This window comes from Lynx rufus, unplaced genomic scaffold, assembly GCF_022079265.1.
Source record: "Lynx rufus isolate CCGP_SWC_20201006 ecotype Redwood Valley unplaced genomic scaffold, mLynRuf1.p SCAF_15, whole genome shotgun sequence".
NCBI lineage: Eukaryota > Metazoa > Chordata > Mammalia > Carnivora > Felidae > Lynx > Lynx rufus.
In genome coordinates, this window is record NW_025814829.1 from 22,126,577 (window position 1) to 22,143,901 (window position 17,325).

At 53.7% G+C, this 17,325-nt stretch overlaps 1 protein-coding gene across 1 annotated transcript in view; it reads right to left on the minus strand.

The window, feature by feature from the left end:
• Nucleotides 1-1,377: 1,377 nt before the first annotated feature.
• PPFIA4 (PTPRF interacting protein alpha 4) overlaps nt 1,378-17,325 on the minus strand; it is a 51,199-nt gene continuing 35,251 nt past the window's right edge. Inside the window, exons 24-30 of the mRNA XM_047076663.1 lie at nt 16,803-16,829; nt 14,956-15,131; nt 11,216-11,313; nt 10,379-10,554; nt 7,946-8,014; nt 4,222-4,396; nt 1,378-3,696 (exon numbers count right to left, since the gene is read on the minus strand). Of these exons, the coding sequence (XP_046932619.1) occupies nt 3,647-3,696; nt 4,222-4,396; nt 7,946-8,014; nt 10,379-10,554; nt 11,216-11,313; nt 14,956-15,131; nt 16,803-16,829 (771 nt within the window). The 3' untranslated portion in view covers nt 1,378-3,646. The remainder of the gene's footprint in view (nt 3,697-4,221; nt 4,397-7,945; nt 8,015-10,378; nt 10,555-11,215; nt 11,314-14,955; nt 15,132-16,802; nt 16,830-17,325) is intronic.

Consider the following 17,325-nt stretch of genomic DNA (forward strand, 5'->3'; position numbering starts at 1 on the left):
CCTGTCACGGGTGCCGGTGGACTCCGCCTTCCCGTACCATCAGTGTTTGGGACGGCATTAGCCTTGGGAAGGATATGGTGTATTGTGCTGTCCTCAGGGGGTTCACAATTTAGGTGAGAAGAAACACAGTCCAAAGACGAACATAAGCCAAGCACCACAGGAGGGTGGGTTCGGAAACTGAGCCACCCAGGCGCTCCAGCATGAGTGTGGGTTTGGGACAGGGAACTGGGGGAGGCTTAGCCAAGGGACAGAGGCTTGAGCTCACTTAAAAGAGAAGTAGAAAAAAAAAAGTAAAAAAGAGAGAAGCAAGTAACATTTAGTAAGTGGTAAGCGCTCTTGGCAGATGGTCAGAACTTTTCACATACGTGTCACAGTTAAGGATGGGGCCCCACGCTAGCTTTGGGACCTACGTCTGTCTCTCACCAGCTTAGCCTTACAATTAACCACACTTAAGAAGTGTGGTTCTTAGCCTTACAATTTCCTGTTCTGCAAGATGGCGAAGATAACACCACACAGAGTTGTGAGGGCTAAGTGAGCTAATACATTGAGCATGCTTAGAACAGCATCTGGCACACAATAGTTCCCGGTAGTGTTGAGCTTTATTTAATAATCATCCTCATAAGAACCCTCTGAGATAAGGTCGGTTCATTTATTCTCTCGAGCGTGTCTATCGAGGGGATACGGAGATCAAGAAGACAGACCCGAGGGGCTCCCTCACAGCGCCGTGTGGGAAGAGACAAGGAGAGGCACCACACGGCACGGTGGCTTCCAGAGTGCCAGCGAGCAAAGGGTTGTCGCTTCTCCAATTCTGCCGGGGAGGGGCTGGTCCTGCCTTCCAGGTGATGCTCCAGGTGGGTCTGGAAGGTTCGCGCTGCAAAGGCAAGAGGCACTCTTGCTGCCTTCTGCTGATGGGGCTGGCGGACACAGGTTTCTGAGGTCGGCGGACTCAGACTGGTGAGAGGAGGGGCGGGAGCCTGGAGCCAAGTCGCAGGCAGCCTGTCACGCCATGTGGAGGGAGCAGGCCTCTGACCTACAGGCTGCGGGGGCTGCTGCAGTGATCCCGAGCAGGGGGCCTATAGCAGCGGCAGCCCTGGGGGCCATGGGAAAGGCCACGAGGCAGTGGAGCATGACCAGGTGAGTAGAGAGGGAGAAGGAATAAATCAGGTCCAGCATCGGCGCTCCTCAACTCCCCTGGCACAGGCAACCTGCACATTAACCTCTAGCAACCCCATGGTTATGTAAGTAAACAGAAGGTTACTGACTGTATGTTTTTAAAACTCTGATGTTGACTTCCCAGAGGAGCACAGCCGTAGGACGGTGGAAGAAGCTGGACACGTCAGCTGAACGCTAAGTTAAAAAAAAGACCAGAGCCATGTGTAGGTTGTCTTAAAACCATCGGGTTGTTTATTGGTACGTACACAATCACACTCATACACCCCCGCACATCCACTCCTGACGCACTGGGCCAGTACAGTACTGAGAAGGGAACTGACAAGATACAGCAGGCTGGTGAGGGGGCTTCGGGTCACTGGTGACTCTCCAAATAAAAAATACGCGGACTGTGAGGCAAGGGATACACCAAGACAACAGCCTTCCATCACTGAATGGACAAGTTCTCCTGTCCATCACCTCCCTGCAATACCTCCCCAGATGCCCTGAAGAGACCCAGGTACATGGCCAACCATGACAGGGTCAAGTTGTAGAGGAGAAGATGGGGCTGAATCTCCCACTGAGCTAGTCCGTCAAAAGTCCCCTGACACAATCAGATGGCTTTGCGATCCCCAACTCCACCAATCTTAGGAACCTGGGGTTTCTCCATAATCTTCATCCATTACCCAAGGATAGGGGCTTTTTCTCTCCACCCAAATCATTTTCTGCTCAAGAACGCATCCAGCTCCATTTGCAGCAGCCTGACGGACAGGGAGGGCGAGGAACAACCAGGGAGAACAAGGGCAGGTGGGGGGCCTTGCCCACACCTAGGGGAGCCCACCCAGCCCCGCCCCTGGCAGACCTCTGCTCTGCCGAAAAACAGAAGTCTCTGAGCCCTGGCCTCGTCCCAGGCTCCATCACTCCTGCGGGCCAGGGTGCTCTGACCCACTATCCCACCTGTTAGCTGAGCCCCTGCTCAGAACCCAAGTCGATCAGGTTGCAAACCAGCTGCTCGGCCACCTGTAGGTGACGAACTGGCACCTCTCCAGGAAACATGCTCCAGACACGTGTCCTCTCCTCTCACTTGGATGAAGCCCTGGGTTCCATCAACTCCCCCTGAACTTGGGCCCCAAACATGTCCAGGCATTTTGGCAGGACAAGGAAGTGGATTAAGACGGGTTTCTTGGGAATGACATTCCGACCAAACTAGGACCTGTATCCCCCAGCCCCGGTTGCCACCGTGCTGCGTGAGGGAAGCAATTAAAATGGTGGAAGCTGGGTGGGGCTCAGGAATTTCTGGAGGAGGCAGTCCCTGCACGCTGAGAGAGCCCTGAACAAGGACTGGCTGATTTAGGGGCAAGCAGGAGAGTGAAGACCTTCATCGACACTGGATTTCCTGGACCCGGAAGCTTTATTTTCTTCCTAAGAGATCAGGGGAAGAGAACCCCGGACTACCTTTTTCCCACATCTGATTTGAAGGTCAGTGTATCTTCAATCCACCCACTGGGTATATTCTTAGGGGCTGGATTACTAAAGTGGGACAGAGGAGGACAGCAAGGGAGGGGATGCTGAGCAGAATAGATGGCGTATGGGTAGCTCTCTTCTGTCCTCAGAGCCAGGACCCCACACAACCCCTAGCCCTGCCCCAGCAGCAACTCCACCCTACCGCTGGGGTAGGAGGCGTTCCCACCACTCTTTGGACTTAAGGCTACTGCAGGCCATTGGCTCTCTGTCCAGCTGACCTGCCTGCACTTCTTACTGGGTATGAGGGCTGAGAGTTTCCCCATCCTTACCCTTGGCCCAAAGCTCAGAGGCCCATTTTTCTCAGATTCTTCCCCAACTCACATTTGGGATTCATCTTAAGCAAGAGCCTGGAATCACCACCTTAGCCTTCCTCCTCCCCAGCCTCACCATCTGAGAGAGAATGGGGCTTTCTGCAGCCCCTCCCAGCCCCCAAAGAGGTTCCGGAGGCAGGAGCTGCCGTTGTGGAGATAAGGTGGGAAAAGGGGCTAATGCTGGGGGGTGCCCAAACCAGATATCAGACAAGCAGGATGTGCACGGGGACCAGAAAGCCCAATAGCCTGAGCAAGGCAGAGTCCGAAGTGCCGTTTTCTTGGAAGGGCCATCCTCAGCCCTTGGCACGGCATCCTGGTATCTGGTGGAGGTCGCAGTCCAGAACAGGCTGGCTAGGCCCAGAAGAGGGAGGTGAAGTCACAACCCCGCCTGGGCTACTGCTGTCCTGTCCCTTCTGCAGAATCCCAAGCATGGACAACCTCGAGTCCCAGGCACAGCCACAAGAGACTTACAAATGACACACGGTGGGACTCAGAGTAGTGGGATGCCGAAGGGGGTGGACGAGTATATTCTGAGATCCAGGGCAACCGGAAAGTCACGACGAGACTAGGAGCCGTGAGAGGACCAGGGAACGAGCAGGAGAGGCCAGGGCCAGCTGAGCCTGTGAAACCCAGCGGGAGGACGCTGGCCCTGGGGGCCGTGGCTAGTCCCGGAAGGCGGAGAGCATGTGTCCATAGAGATAGTGGGAGCGAGCTGAAAGAGAGAGAGAGGGAAAGAAAGAGAGAAAGAGAAAGAGAGAGAGAAGGAGAGAGAGAGAGATGCATTGCACGGTGAGCTGGGAGTCGTCCCTGGGGGTCTGGGGCGCATGCATGCGCAGCGAGCTTGCAAGCGCCAAGCGCCCTGGCGGCGGCGGCGGCGGCGGCAGCGGGCAGGGCAAGCCGGACGAGTGCGGGCCTGGCAGGTGCACAGCGCGCGAGCGGGGGCCGCCGGCGGCGGGGGCGGGGGGGGGTGTCCGGCCCGGGCCCGGCCCACTTACCCCGCGCCACGGGCACACCCCCGCGAGAGCCGGGGCGGGAGGGGGGTCAGCAGGAGTAGGTCCGAACCGTGGAGGGCTCCAGTCTCTGCGCCCCCGCCGTCCCGGCTGGGAGGAGTCGGCGGCCGCGGGAGAACACAGAGCGGCGGTTAGTGCGCGCGCTCCGGGGGCCCGCCCGCCCGCCGGCCCGGCGGCAGCGTTAGTGCAGCGGCGCCCGCAGGCCCCTCCGGCGGCCCGGCACTCACCCTCCGGCGTGATCTTCTTCGGCGGCGCGGGCGGCGGCTGCAGCGGCCCCAGCGTGGCCACGCGGAAGGCGGCCGGGAGCGTCTCGGCCGAGGCGCCGAGCAGGCCGCCGTGCGGGTCCCGCGGCCGGAAGCGCTTCCTCCAGGACGGCGCGCGCCGGAACACCTTGTCCTCGCCCTGCATGGGACACGCGGAGGCCCTCACTCCCTGCCCGCGGGAAGCGCGCTCGCGGCTGCTTCTAGGGGTGCCACTCCCGTCCCACTGGAAGGCGGGGTACGGGGGGGGGGGGCAAGGTCACCTCCTCTGTCTGGCCCTGTTTTTCCGTCGGTAAAATGAATGGGGGCGAAGTAGAGGACTCCCAGGGGCCCCGGGGGATTCAGATTCCTTGTCGCCAGGTAGGGTGGGGTCCCCTCTGGTCAGACCTGGCACCATCCTGCAGTTGAACCGTTTCCCTGCCCAGCCCCGTCATCTCACACTGGGCTGGGGATGCCCACTGACCTTTCACGTTCTCCTAGCCTCGTCCCAGGGGCACCGAGCAGCCCCCACCCAACCCCTCCTGCCTTCCCTCTGGCTGCAGCCCAGGGTGTGCCGGAAACGCACCGGGCCAAGAGTCAGGAGACCGGACTACCATTTTACTAGTTATGTGTCCCTGAGCAAGTTAAGTGACCTCTCTGAGCTTCCATTTCTGTGTCCATAAAATAGGAAGAACATCATCTGCCCTCTTTCTCAGGCTGCCTATCCCTAATGGGATCAAGTGAGAGCATTCTGTGACAGCGATGGGTCAGGTGGATGGCAGATCAGAGGCAGGCTCCCCCAAAGGAGGTGGTGGGCCATCTGTCAGCGGAGTCTCCAGACTATCTCTGCCAAAGGGCACCCAGAGCCCAAACTCTACAGGATGCCCCTCTGCACAGGCCTCCCCATCCTCCCCGGAAGAGCTCACTTCCACCCTGCTTGGCAGCCATGTCTAATCTCCCCAGCACCACCCCCCCTCCACCCCGACCAAGCCAATCGGTGTTCTCAGAACTGGTATAGGCAGAGAGCTGCAGGAGGAACAAGAGACATTAACCCACCAGTTCTTGCCTCAACCCCTCCCGGCCCCAAGCCCCTTGTCGCTTGTGCTCTGAGGAGGCCAAAGCCTATCACTTCTTGGCACAATGCACCTCTGTCCCAGCACCCACGCTGGTATCAGTTTTTCGCATACTTATGGGATTATAGTAAAACCTTGGATTGAGAGTAACTTGTTCTGCGAGTGTTCTGCAGGATGAGCAAACGTTTGTAATAAATTTTAACTTGATAAACGAGCGATGTCTTGTGATATAGTTCGTGACACTGAAAGTCACATGATCACAACCGAGCCAATGGTTCTTGAAATTTGCTTTGATATACAAGTGCTTTGGATTACAAGCATGTTTCCAGAACAAATTCTGCTTGAAAACCAAGGTTTTACTGTATTTCATTAACCACCCCCCTCTCTCTCTCCTTCTTCCACTCCCCTCCCTCAACTCTCTCCCTCTCACTTTCAAATTCTGTCCTCCATGGGACAGACACCATCATCTTTTTAGTTCCAACCAATGTATCCCCAGCCCCAGAGTAGTGCTCAGGAACACTGTAGGCACTCAATAAATATTTGTGAAATGAATGGATGGCAGCTGGCTTCCTATGTAGGCATCCTATCCCTGAATTCATCAGGAACTTTCCTCATTATTTCTGTCTGGTCCATGATCCTACCCTTAATCTAGCCCAGGGTGGTTTCCCTTTCTCTCTCTCTTTCTCTCTCTCGATTTCTACCTTCAGCCAGCGCTAAGACTTGTTTCTGTATCACTTGTCCCCTAGAAGATGTTCTTCCTGTTCCTCTCCTCTTTTTCCTTAAGTCCTGCTCTCCATGTAGGGGGAGACTTGGATGCAGCCCTCCAGGGCCTTGAAGCTTGAGAGGGGAAACTGAGAACCAGAACTGACAGAGGAAACAAGAGACAGCTCAAGGTTGCTGATGCTGTGCTACATGCCTAGACAGACAGCAGTCTCCCTGGATCTCTGACCTCCCCTGTGCCCACCACCACCAAATCCCACCTCAAGCTTAATTCCTCATCAGTCAGAGGGGGATGATAACCTGCCCCACATGATGATTGTTAGCATAAAATGAGTTGTCTGTCACCAGTATACCCCTATGCCTGGGCCAATGCCTGGCCCAGAGGAGGCCTTCAAAGAATATTTTTATAAGGATTGAAGGAATACATAGCTTTCTAATTAGGAAGCACCACGCTAAGATATACAGGAGTCATTTTTCTAAACAGCATCAAAGAAAGCTAAGATCCTCGGCGGGTGGGGAATAAAAGAAGGGTCCACATGGCAGGGGCACTGGAAAAATTAAGATCTCTGAGGGTGGGGACAGCTGGTGGGGTCTGGCAATTTATCTCCTTGACAGGAATACATACACACGTACACACACATATGTGTACGTGTGTGTGTGATTATATATGTGTGTGTGTGTGTGTGTGTGTGTGTGTGTGTAAATAACACACTCCATATTTCAAGGCACCTCCGTGAAGAACACACCCCTCCACAAATTCCGTGTATGCCTGAGCGTGTCCTATCTACCGAAGCAGAGCAATCATTCCACAAAGGTGGATTTTAGCCCTGGCCAACCCAACTAAGAAAGACTAATTGATAAGGAGGTGACACTAAGGGTGTCCCAAAAAAGGAGGTCCACTAGTCCAAACAGAGGCATTGGTCGGGGAAGGGATGTGTAGAAAGGGAAGCTACACAGACAACGGAGATCAGAAGAACTAGATTTGATTGAAGATGGAGAAGCTAAAAATAAATAATCTGGGCTCCTTTTTAACTTGTTTGGAGCCAGGGCAGCCAAGCCTCACCTGACAGGCAACAGCAGGGAAGGTTGGTGATCAAAAGTAAGTAGGGAAGAAGGCGGGAAGGGGGAAGGGGGAAGAAGAGAGGAGGGCTGAGGAGGGGGCTGCACCCTCAGGAAACAGGTAACCCTTTGGTAGGCATCTCCAATGGGGGCATTAGAGCTCAGGACATGCAGGTCTTCCTGGACACAGTCCAGCCTAAACGCAAGGGAAAGGCCTGACAAAACCCAGGGGAAAAGGCTGTGTTTTCATCGAACATGGGGGCCAAGAAAAGAGAACCTTAACTTGATATGAAGGTAACTCAAGAGTAAAACTGGAGAGGAAGCAGTGATGATATACGTCTGAGCCAGTGAGTCAAACTGCCCTGTGGAACAAGCGAGCAAGCCTGTCGTTTAAGGACCTCAGCATTAACGCCTGCCTCCAAACAACCACACTATGACAGGATGGGAATCCTAATAAGCAGGCTGGAATCATGCTCTGCCGATAGCACTGAGAGATGGTATCTGAGAAATGGAAGAAAAAGGTATGATCCCAAGGAGATGGCCTTTGGGGGAACCTCTGATCCTGTGTGGTTAGGACAGCGGCAGGGCACAGAGTTGGAAGATACTAGAAGTATAACATATAGGAGCCTTTAGTTTTTGTACAAGGAGTTTCGTGGAGACTTCTCCAGGCCTACTGCTAGGCCTCGCTCTTTTGCCCCCCTCCCCCAATTCCCTGACATCATCGCCATCCCCTCTGGCTCTTCTCCCTTTGACCACCCCACCAATTATCGGCCCAAGGAAAGCACAACTCATGAACTCCAACCCAACCAACCAACAATGGCCAAATCCCAAAGGCCCCTAATTCACAGCCAAGTACTCACATCATCCAGTTTCCGGTCTGTGCCCAAGGCCAACAGGTTGTTGAACTCTCTTTCCATCACCTGGCGAGCCTGGAGTCCACAGGGTGAAAGAGGAAGAGGTGGGAGGGATATAGTCAATGACTTCTATGTCATCTTGCTTCTGTTTCATAGGGGCCCATAGACAGAGATAGGGCTTTCAGTGCATTTAACCCGTGAGCCCTGATGCTGTTTCAAGCAAACTTCAGTGTCCTCTTGGAAGTGAAACTGTAAACCTTAGGATTCTTTCATATGGAGCACATTAGAAAACTGTAATTTTGTACAAAGTAGGACCACAGAACACGTGGATCACAGGGTCCCCTTAAGTGGGGTGAGGGGGAACCCCATATTGTGTCTGTAAAGGAAAATCAGGCCTTACTACCTTTCTGAAGGGATAAATGAGCATGTAGACCATGGATAATAAGGATTTAATTTAGATAATAAGGCTCCACATCAAAACTTTAAATTAGGAGGACGGCTGAGTCACAGATCTCCATGGCCCTTGGGCTGATGGTGCATACAGGCCTTGACTAAGCCTCCCAGGAGCCTAACTCAGCAGGAGATTTGGGAAACGCCAGAAACAACAAAGTTTTCAGAACTGCCACCAGATATTTTTAACCATTGCTGAGGAAGAATTCCATGTTGGGTCAGCCCCCACTTCCTCTCATAGCTGAGCTAAATGGAAGAGTCAGGAAAACCAGAAAGGTTAGCACACACCAGAGATGTCTCCGGCCGCTCTTTACAAATGCATTGCGAGCCACAAAACCCGGACACATTTAGAGACAGGAGACAAACAAACGATAGAGAAGAACAAGCCCATTTCCGGGTGAGAAATGCTAACCACGGAGGTTCATAAGGACTGTCTCTGTCAGTATTGAGAAGGTAATATTCTCATAAGTGACAGCAAAGGAGAAGCCTAATACACTTCCAAGTATCCAGACGACACCGCTCCTCTGGGTAGGGAAAGGTGACGATGACACTTACAAACTTCAGAAACCTGTCCCAGAGCTGTGAGAGCAGGTGAGAACGCAGATGAGGTTGGAGGTGGGCACGTACAGAAGAACTGCGTAGGGGGGTAGGGGAATCCCAGCTCTTCTTAGAGAACAGGGGATCTGTCCTCTCCGTTCTGACCGGTCGGGGGTGGGGGGAGGGGGGAGGGGGGTCACTGCCGAGAGCCTATGGGACACACTGGCCCTGTGTGCTGCCAACATCCCCAAGAGGCCAACACGCCACCCGGCATTACGAGACCACACAGCCCCACCCTCGCACGAGCCAAAACGCATCTGCTCCCGGAATAGCTTGTGCGACTCCAGTGGCTGAATTTCAAGAGGCCTGACAGCTGCAACCAGTCCAGACAGGGGCAGCTAAAACGATCAGGGCACGGAGGCGAGTCTATATGAGGAAAGCCTAAAAGAATTAAGATCACTCCGTCTGGAGAGACAAAGGCCTGAGCCCCGGGGCAACACAATCAGAGTTTATGAAATCACAAAAGGTGAGCACGGGCCAAATACACATAGCCTCACCAAACCTAGTAAAAGAGGATGAGGCCGTTCCCTTCCCCAGGGGGAGCCTGACTGGGGCACAATTTGGGACAAATAAAATCAGGAAGTACTAAACACAACAGGTAGTACTTCTGGAGTCCTTTACCCACAGGAAGCTAGAAAGGCCAAACATATAAATAGGTCCAAGAGAGTTTAGATATCGTCTTGGATGAGAGCTCCATAACAATTGTGAAATGTAATTTAAGGAGATGTCTCATCATTTGAGCTGCTGACAGGGAGACAACGGCCTGGTGCAGAGAGGCTCTGGGCTGTGTTATTTGGTATATTTAGCTTTCTCAAGCCTGGGAGCCCAGGGCAGATCTCTGGGGTAGGAAACAAAGGAGATGGGGGGGTTCTCTGATCCCTTCAGGCCCCCAGGCCTTTTCTCCTCTAAGAAGAGTCAGGTCAGAAAAGCAGAGTGAGGAAAAACAAAGCGTCACTGGGTGTTGTACGTGAGCGATGAATCAACGGGAATCTAACCCCAAAACCAAGAGCATACCGTATATACACTGTATGTTCGCCAACTTGACGATAAATTATATGAAAAATAAATAAATAGTTAAGTAAACAAACAGATTAATTAATTAGTTAATTAATTAAATAAAAAACAGAGTGTCAAACGCAAAGATGGGGTTGGGAGAGGATTAACACCGTGTTCTGGGCCTGGGCTAGATGTGCCCTGTATGTGAAGGAAGTTTGCTCCCTAGGTGGCCTGGTTATGCACAGGGACCACTTGGAGGTGTGAGGACGTTGTGATCCCCTCCGAGACAGGCCCCAGAACAGTCCCCCAACAAATCTGTAAACGTGTGTGTGTGAGCAGGAGAGTCGGCGGAGGGGGAGCCTGAGATTAAGACTGACTGATGACAAGGATGCCCACCTGGGTGTTCTGTGTGGGAATCTGGAGGACCAGGGCCAGCGTGTTGTGGTCAAAGTTCTCATCCAGGGCCAGCAGGGCACCATGCACACCGCTCTCCTGCAGATTTCCTGCATAATCCCGGAGCCCAATGGACTGGACCCAGTGAACCACCTGGTCGTTGGTCCAGACCAGCACATCTGGAGGGCGGGGCAAGAAAACGGGTTAGGAAGAGACAGTAGGTTTGGCCACACCCCCTCCAGGGACGGAAACCAGCTTCCCTGGACCCAGAGCTCCAGTCTACCCTGCTTTCTGTCTTCTGTCTGTCCTCCCTGGCACCTGGGCTCCTAGAGAACCAGCACCACCTCCCTCCATCCCTGCCAGCCTGTAGGACTCAAGGGTCAGGCCAGCAGGCTCCTGACTTTCTCCCCAGAGCCCTTGGCCAGGCCATCCCCTACCCCCAGGCTGGAATGGTCCTCTTAGAATCTAAGACTTGTCTCTCTTTCCTGCCCAATGCCACCCAGATCAACACAGTCCATGAGCATTTTCCCAGGCCAGTCCATAGCACTGTCCGAGGGGATTCACTGCATGTGTCCAGTCGGTGGCCATTGTCAGGGGGTAGGGTGGGGTTACAGGTGACCGGCCAGGGCTATTTCTTCTCCACCAGATGACAACGTCCTTTGGGCATGGACTAGGTCTCCCTCATCACCTGAGCTTCCCTCAGGTTTGGAGGCTCCCTAAGGTACAGAATGCCTCTTCTCCCCCCACTCGCCCAGGGCAGGGGACAGGAGGCAGGCATCTGCTCCCCCAAGGCTGCTCCCATGCCTTTCAGAGGAGGCACGCTGAGCCTGCTAAGCTTACCCTTGATCTCATGCTGGCTTTCCTCCCGTCTTTTCTCCAGCTCCTTTCGGTCATAATTCAGCCTCTTCAGACACATGATGCCATACTGAAGACTGGTTCTGCAGGTACATAGCCCTCCCTGAGCCAGAGCCTCAGGGGGGCCACATTCCTGCCACATCTGTCCTACATCCAGCACTGGCCCTAGCATGTTCAGGCCTGTGTCTTCCAGCATAAAGAGCACCCCGGCCCACTCATGCTCCTCCTTTTCCCAGGGCTTGTGTGTGATCCAGCCCAAGACTACTTTCCCTCCTCTGCCTACCCTATGTCCTCCCTCTTGGCCAGGGTGTGGGCCTGATGGAAGGAAAGTTCTCTCAAAGAAGCAACATTCCCCCCCCCCCAGGCACTGGAATGACCCTACAGATATCTGACCCAGAAAAATAGGACCCTACAGAAAGATCCCTACAAATATTTCTTTGTATCCCCATTTCGCTCAGAGTCCTTACAATGACCTACACGTGCTACATGGCGTGCCCCTGTACAGTGACATCTCTGTTCTTCCTCAAACACAGCAGGCACGCTTGGCCTCTGTGCCTCAGGGCCTTTGCCCTGGCTGTTCCCTCTGCCTGGAACACTCTCGCCCCGATCTGCTGCGTGGCTCACCCCGTCTCCTCGAAGTCTTTGCTCAAGTGTCATCTTCTCAATTCAACGGTCACCCTGTCCACCTGATTTAAAACTGCACCACCACCATCACTACCCCCAGCCCGTATTCCCAACACCCCCCCCCCTTATCCTGGTCTAACCTTGGTCTATTTTTTTTCCTAGCAGTTTTTATCTATTAACGTACTTTATATACAATACACGTATGGTTCTTTGTCCCTCCCAGTTAGCATGTAAACTCCACGAGGGCAACCCTGTTTTGTTCACTGATCTTTCTCAAACCCCTAGAGTAGCATCTGGCACTTAGTAAACACCATAAATGCTTAACGAATGGAATGAAATGGTTCACGGAAAGTACTAAAAGTACTTAAACAGTACCAGGTGCATAGTAAGCATTCAATAAATAATAACTAAACCAGACCAAGAACCATCGAGTCTGCAGGTTAGAAGGGACCCTCCAGGCCACTGGTCCAAGCTCCTATATCATGCAGGTGTCACCTGTGTACCATCCTTCTGCATAGTATGAACACCTGGGCCCAACACCTCTGACGACAGGGAACTCACTACCTCCCGAGGCAGCTCCTTCCACCGTGGGCAGCTTCTATCGTAAGGTCCCTCCTTAACTTGAACACTGCTTGTCATGCAGCCTCTCTGGGTTTTGTCGCCTATCAAACGGAGGAACAGACGTTCCCTCCAAACTCTATTTTGTGGCCATTGCTTTGTGAAATTAAACTATGCTGCTGGCTCCTTTCTTCTCTCTCCCTTCAGCTATACCCAGGCAGCCCTGGGGCCTCGAACAATCCCTCACAGCTCCGAGACACCACTTCTAGGACTTCTTTTCTGGCCCAAGACACTCAGTCATTGCTCAAGCCTGGGTCCACTGGAGGGGGCAGGAGCACACACACGTCCTAACTAGAAATGCCTTTTGTCTCCTTCCAGTCCCACTTGCTATAATTTTCAGTCCAGTTCCGAGGACTTTCGAAGTTGTTTCACCGAAGAGCAAAAATCTAAAGTCCGATCAGCCTGGGTTTGAATGCCAGCTCTGCCACTCCCCGGCCTGGTGGCCCTCAGCACACGTGAGATGAGGTCACGCCTCTCCGGCCGGGCTGCCGTGAGCCTCACAGGTGATCGTGCGTGGAAGGGCTTAGCCCAGCCCCTGGAACGTCCAGGCACTCAGCAACGGTACCACCACTGGGAGAACATTACTGACGCCGTGTGGGCCGGTTCTCCTCAGGACAGCCGCTTCTCTAGAAAAGCTGCTCACTAGGACACCATGCTTCCGGGGAAAAGCGCTCAGAGTTAGGTGTGAAGAAGGAAGGATATTGGCCCCATCCTGTATCCACCTGGCTGAGTGACCTGGTGATACTCCACCTCTATTGGGCTTGTTTTCCTCATTAAAAGGAGGGTTTTTAAATATCTTTTTCTCATCATAAGAAGGATGATTCAAAATAATTTCTTAAAGATGTAAGAACACGCTTTATGGAAGGTTAAGTGGAATAAAAGCAGGTATACACAAAGTTGAAGTAAAGGGCGTGGAAATGCTTTAGGAACCCTTGAAGTACTCGAGATGTGGAGCTGAATCTGGAAGCATGAATGCAGGCCGAGGCTCTCCTGGGGCCTGGGCAGAGGGTCCCCAGGAGGACCTCCATAGTGCTGGGTGGGGCCGAGCAGACTGACCCTCCAGCAGCCCAGGGACATCCCAGCTGGCAGGCCGGTGGCCCTTCTCTCCGCAGCCCTGTCAGTCATTGACAAGGGGACAGGTGCAGCCAGGCCTGGCAGCCTCCCGGACCCACTGAGACAGAAGATTCCCTTTCAGCCCTGAGAAGGGGTGGGGGGATGGTGAGGGAGGTCACAGTAGAGAGTTCTAGCATCAAAGGCTCTGCAGCATGGTGGCGAGAAGGCTGGACTCAGTGTCAGGAGACATGCACTCAGCTGTCATGCCTGATGCTCCTTCCTGTGCCTCAGTTTCCTCACCCACAAAATAGGGAGGCTAACTAGATCCCTTATGCATTTAACCTTCCATGGTTTATGAATCAGAGAGACCAAGGGACATCCAAGGAGCCCCATGAGAAGCTAGTAAAGCCACATGCCCCCAGCTCCAGCGTTCGTCCCATTACCCTCTCATTCGCCTGGGCTGGAACGCCAGCTGAGCCACTTTCCAGCTGCGTGGCACTCAGAACATGTGAGATGGGGTCACACCTCTCCTGCGGGGTGGCGTAGGCATTAATTAATGGTAAAAGACCAAGAACCTGGCTCAAACAGCGACCTGTGTGATTTGCAGCTAGACGTTAAAAGGACTCCCTCACTACCGTCGACCCCTGGAACATCAGCACCCACCTTGCTCCCCACCCCAAGTGCCTACTGGGGTCAAGCACACATCACTATGCGATGAGTGAAGCAGGACCTGGAGACTGCGCCTACCTGTCTCAGAAGGGCTGTCCCCATGCTGGAATGTGTCAACACGTCTTCCAATTTTTTTTTTTTTAAGAGAAGCCAGACATCCAGAATTTTGTGCAAAATCTCCCAGTGTTTGAATACTGGCAACTAAACCCATAATCTTTAAAATACCGTGTCAGCCAAACAAAACACATCTGTGGGCCAAATGCTGCCCGCGGGCTGCCAGTTGGAGACCTCCACCGCAGACACTTTTGAACAGAAGACCTTGTCCGCGAGGAGGAGGAGAGAACTGGATGGCATCCTGTACAAAAGGGCGTGGGCTGAGCTGAGAAGCTCAGACCTGGGAGGCAGGCAGGACAAGGGCTCAGCAAGACCCTTCCTCTTAGACACCCAAGCTGGACGCTGGTTTCGGCTGGAGCCTCCCCAGGGTAAACAGAGAGAACTCGGCAAGCCCGAAGAAATGAAATTCAGACCTCGGAGGGGAAATCTCCCGGAAAGTGAAGCGAAGGAAAAATGACTTTCTGTGTCTTAAGGGCGGGAGGCGAGAGGGCAGAACCCTCCCTCAAGCTGCAGGACGAGACAAGGACCCGGCTTTCGCAAGGGGGAGACCTGCGGGCGCCCGGACAGGCCGCTTGGAGGCACGTGCGTTGCGGGAGACAGACCCCCGGGGCTGGGGGAGACCCGTGCGGGGCTCCAGCCTTGCTCACCGGTGGAAGCTGTCCACCATCTTCAGGTGGACCCGCAGGTCCTTCTTGGTGAGGTGGTCCAGCATGCGAGCATCCACCAGGCACTCCATGAAGTAGCTGCGGTACTGGGGGAGCCCCAGGCTGGGGAGCCATTCGTTCCCAATCCACTCGTGGTTCATGTCCCCATAGGCCAGGGTCTGGGGGAACAAGGTAGAGGAGCGATAGGGGAGGAAGGCAGTGCTAGCGAACCGCGGCTGGCGTATCTGCTCGAGAGGAACGTCACTCCATCCTCCACGGCGGGTTATTTTCGCTAAGAAGCTGGGCGTGGTAGGAGGTGGGGGTTTTAAATGGAACTTCGTAAGATCTCAGAATGATACGGTTCCCTTCGTGGATCACTCATCTACACTAATGAACAGAAGCAACTATCCAGGCAGCAGATAATACGAAGTCCTTCCTGTCGACCCAGGAATGCATTTGCGGTATTGTGTGGCAGACCTGCCTTCCTGCTGCTCGGTCAGCCTCAAGCCCACTGCGCCCAGGGGACAGGCCAAGTTACAGAGGACCCGCAGAACAGCAAGAAAAGAGCCAATGTCACTTGGGAAACTGGCTCACACATCTACAGGGGAGTTACGTACTGACTCGCGACGTCAAAAGCTACAGGCTGATGAGTAGCGTCTGAACAGCCAGCACTCAGTTCTCTGAGGTCTGATGTCCACTCCAGGAATTCTCCAGAACCCCTGTTTCCCAAGCACCCTCCACGCCCCCGTGACCCTCCCCACCTGCTCTGGTTGTCACCTCCCGCCAACAGCAGGGACTTCCCTGACCACCTATCCTTAGAAAGACTGGGTGAACAGCAATCCTCCATCATGGTTTCCTTACCCTACTTGATTTTTTTAGGCTGAAAAACTTATCTTTGAAAATGAAACCGTTATACACACAAAAATAAATGTAGCAAACGTTCGCCGTTAAGCATAAATAAGTGAAGTTAACATCGATGGACAACACCAACCGGTTGTGTCCACCTTACGCTCTCCTTCCCCGTCCTGTCCCCTGCCGCCCGTCTAGAGGTAACTGCCCGTCTAGAGTTTTCTATCATTCCCTTGCTTGAAAAACATTTTTTACAGTCCTTATAATCACCAATGCATATTTCTCTAACAAACGTATTATTAAGTTTGCTTGTTTTTGAGTTTTAGTATAAAATTCTATGACTCTTTTGGGACTTAGACTTTTCACTTGACGTTGTATTTCTAAAATTCATCCATCTCCCCTGCTGTTTTACTGGGTGAATGTACACGACGATCTGTCCAGGCCCTGGTTTCTGGCTTTCCCTGTGCTGTTTCACGGCACGTGGATCCGCGTGACACGGTGCTCACTGATGGGTTTACGCGCTTAGGGTCTATCTCTCTCCTAGAATATAAGTTCTGTGGGGCTTAGTTTGTCCACTTCTGTATCCAGAGAGCTTAGAAAGGCCCCTGATACCTAGCGGCTGCTCAATAAATATTTGCCCACTGAGTGAATGAGTAAAAGGCCTTTGCCCAGCTCACGGCTGTGCCCTCTGAAAGGGATGGGGTGAGGAAAAGGGTTGGTACCAATCTCAGTCTCATGGTTCCTGGGAAGAGAGGGGACGATGCAGGCATGCTGGGGGCCTCCAAGGCTCCCCACCTGCCATCCTGAGAAACCAGAAGCTAGAGGGCAATGAGGAGGGAGGGTGCTTTAGCGGCAGGAGAAAACCTGTCCAGGGCTTTTCATGCGAAGAGGGACATAAATAGACTGGGACTCAGGGTGTCCTGTCGGGCAGACAGCCTGTTGGGAAAAAAATCTGTCCTGAACTCCTGGGAGGTGGCTCTGGACAGGGAAGGGGGTCTTACCTGAGCCCAGCTGCCCTCCTCACTGTCCTAGCGGGAACGATGTGCAGCGTGTCAGGGGAAACAGGCAAAGTCAAGAAACCTGGAAGCGTCCACCCCAGGCCCCATCGAGAAGAGGGAGCAGACGCACCAGTGGCTAGGAGGGTGACTAGGGAGAGCTTGTTGGGAGGACCAAGCGAGAACACAAGGCTGGCACATGTGCCTGTGTTTGCAGTGAGGGGGGAGCGAATGTGTGTGTGGCAAAAACGCGTTTCCACACCTCCCCAGCTTGGCTCGCAGCCCCGCAAGGGGCCAGGCTCTCCCACTCCCCGTCCCTCCACCAAGGGTCAGCACAAGGGAAAGGACTCCGGCTTCAGGCCCACAGCAGGGCAGACCACTCCCATGGCCAGCTCTTCCCCACTGGCCTTGGAGACCCCCCCAGAGATGGATCCCCCCACACACGCCAACTCTTCCCATTCCCACCTCTTTCTCCCAACCCGCCACCCTGAGAACAGAACCCGACATACATCAGGGATACCAATCTCGT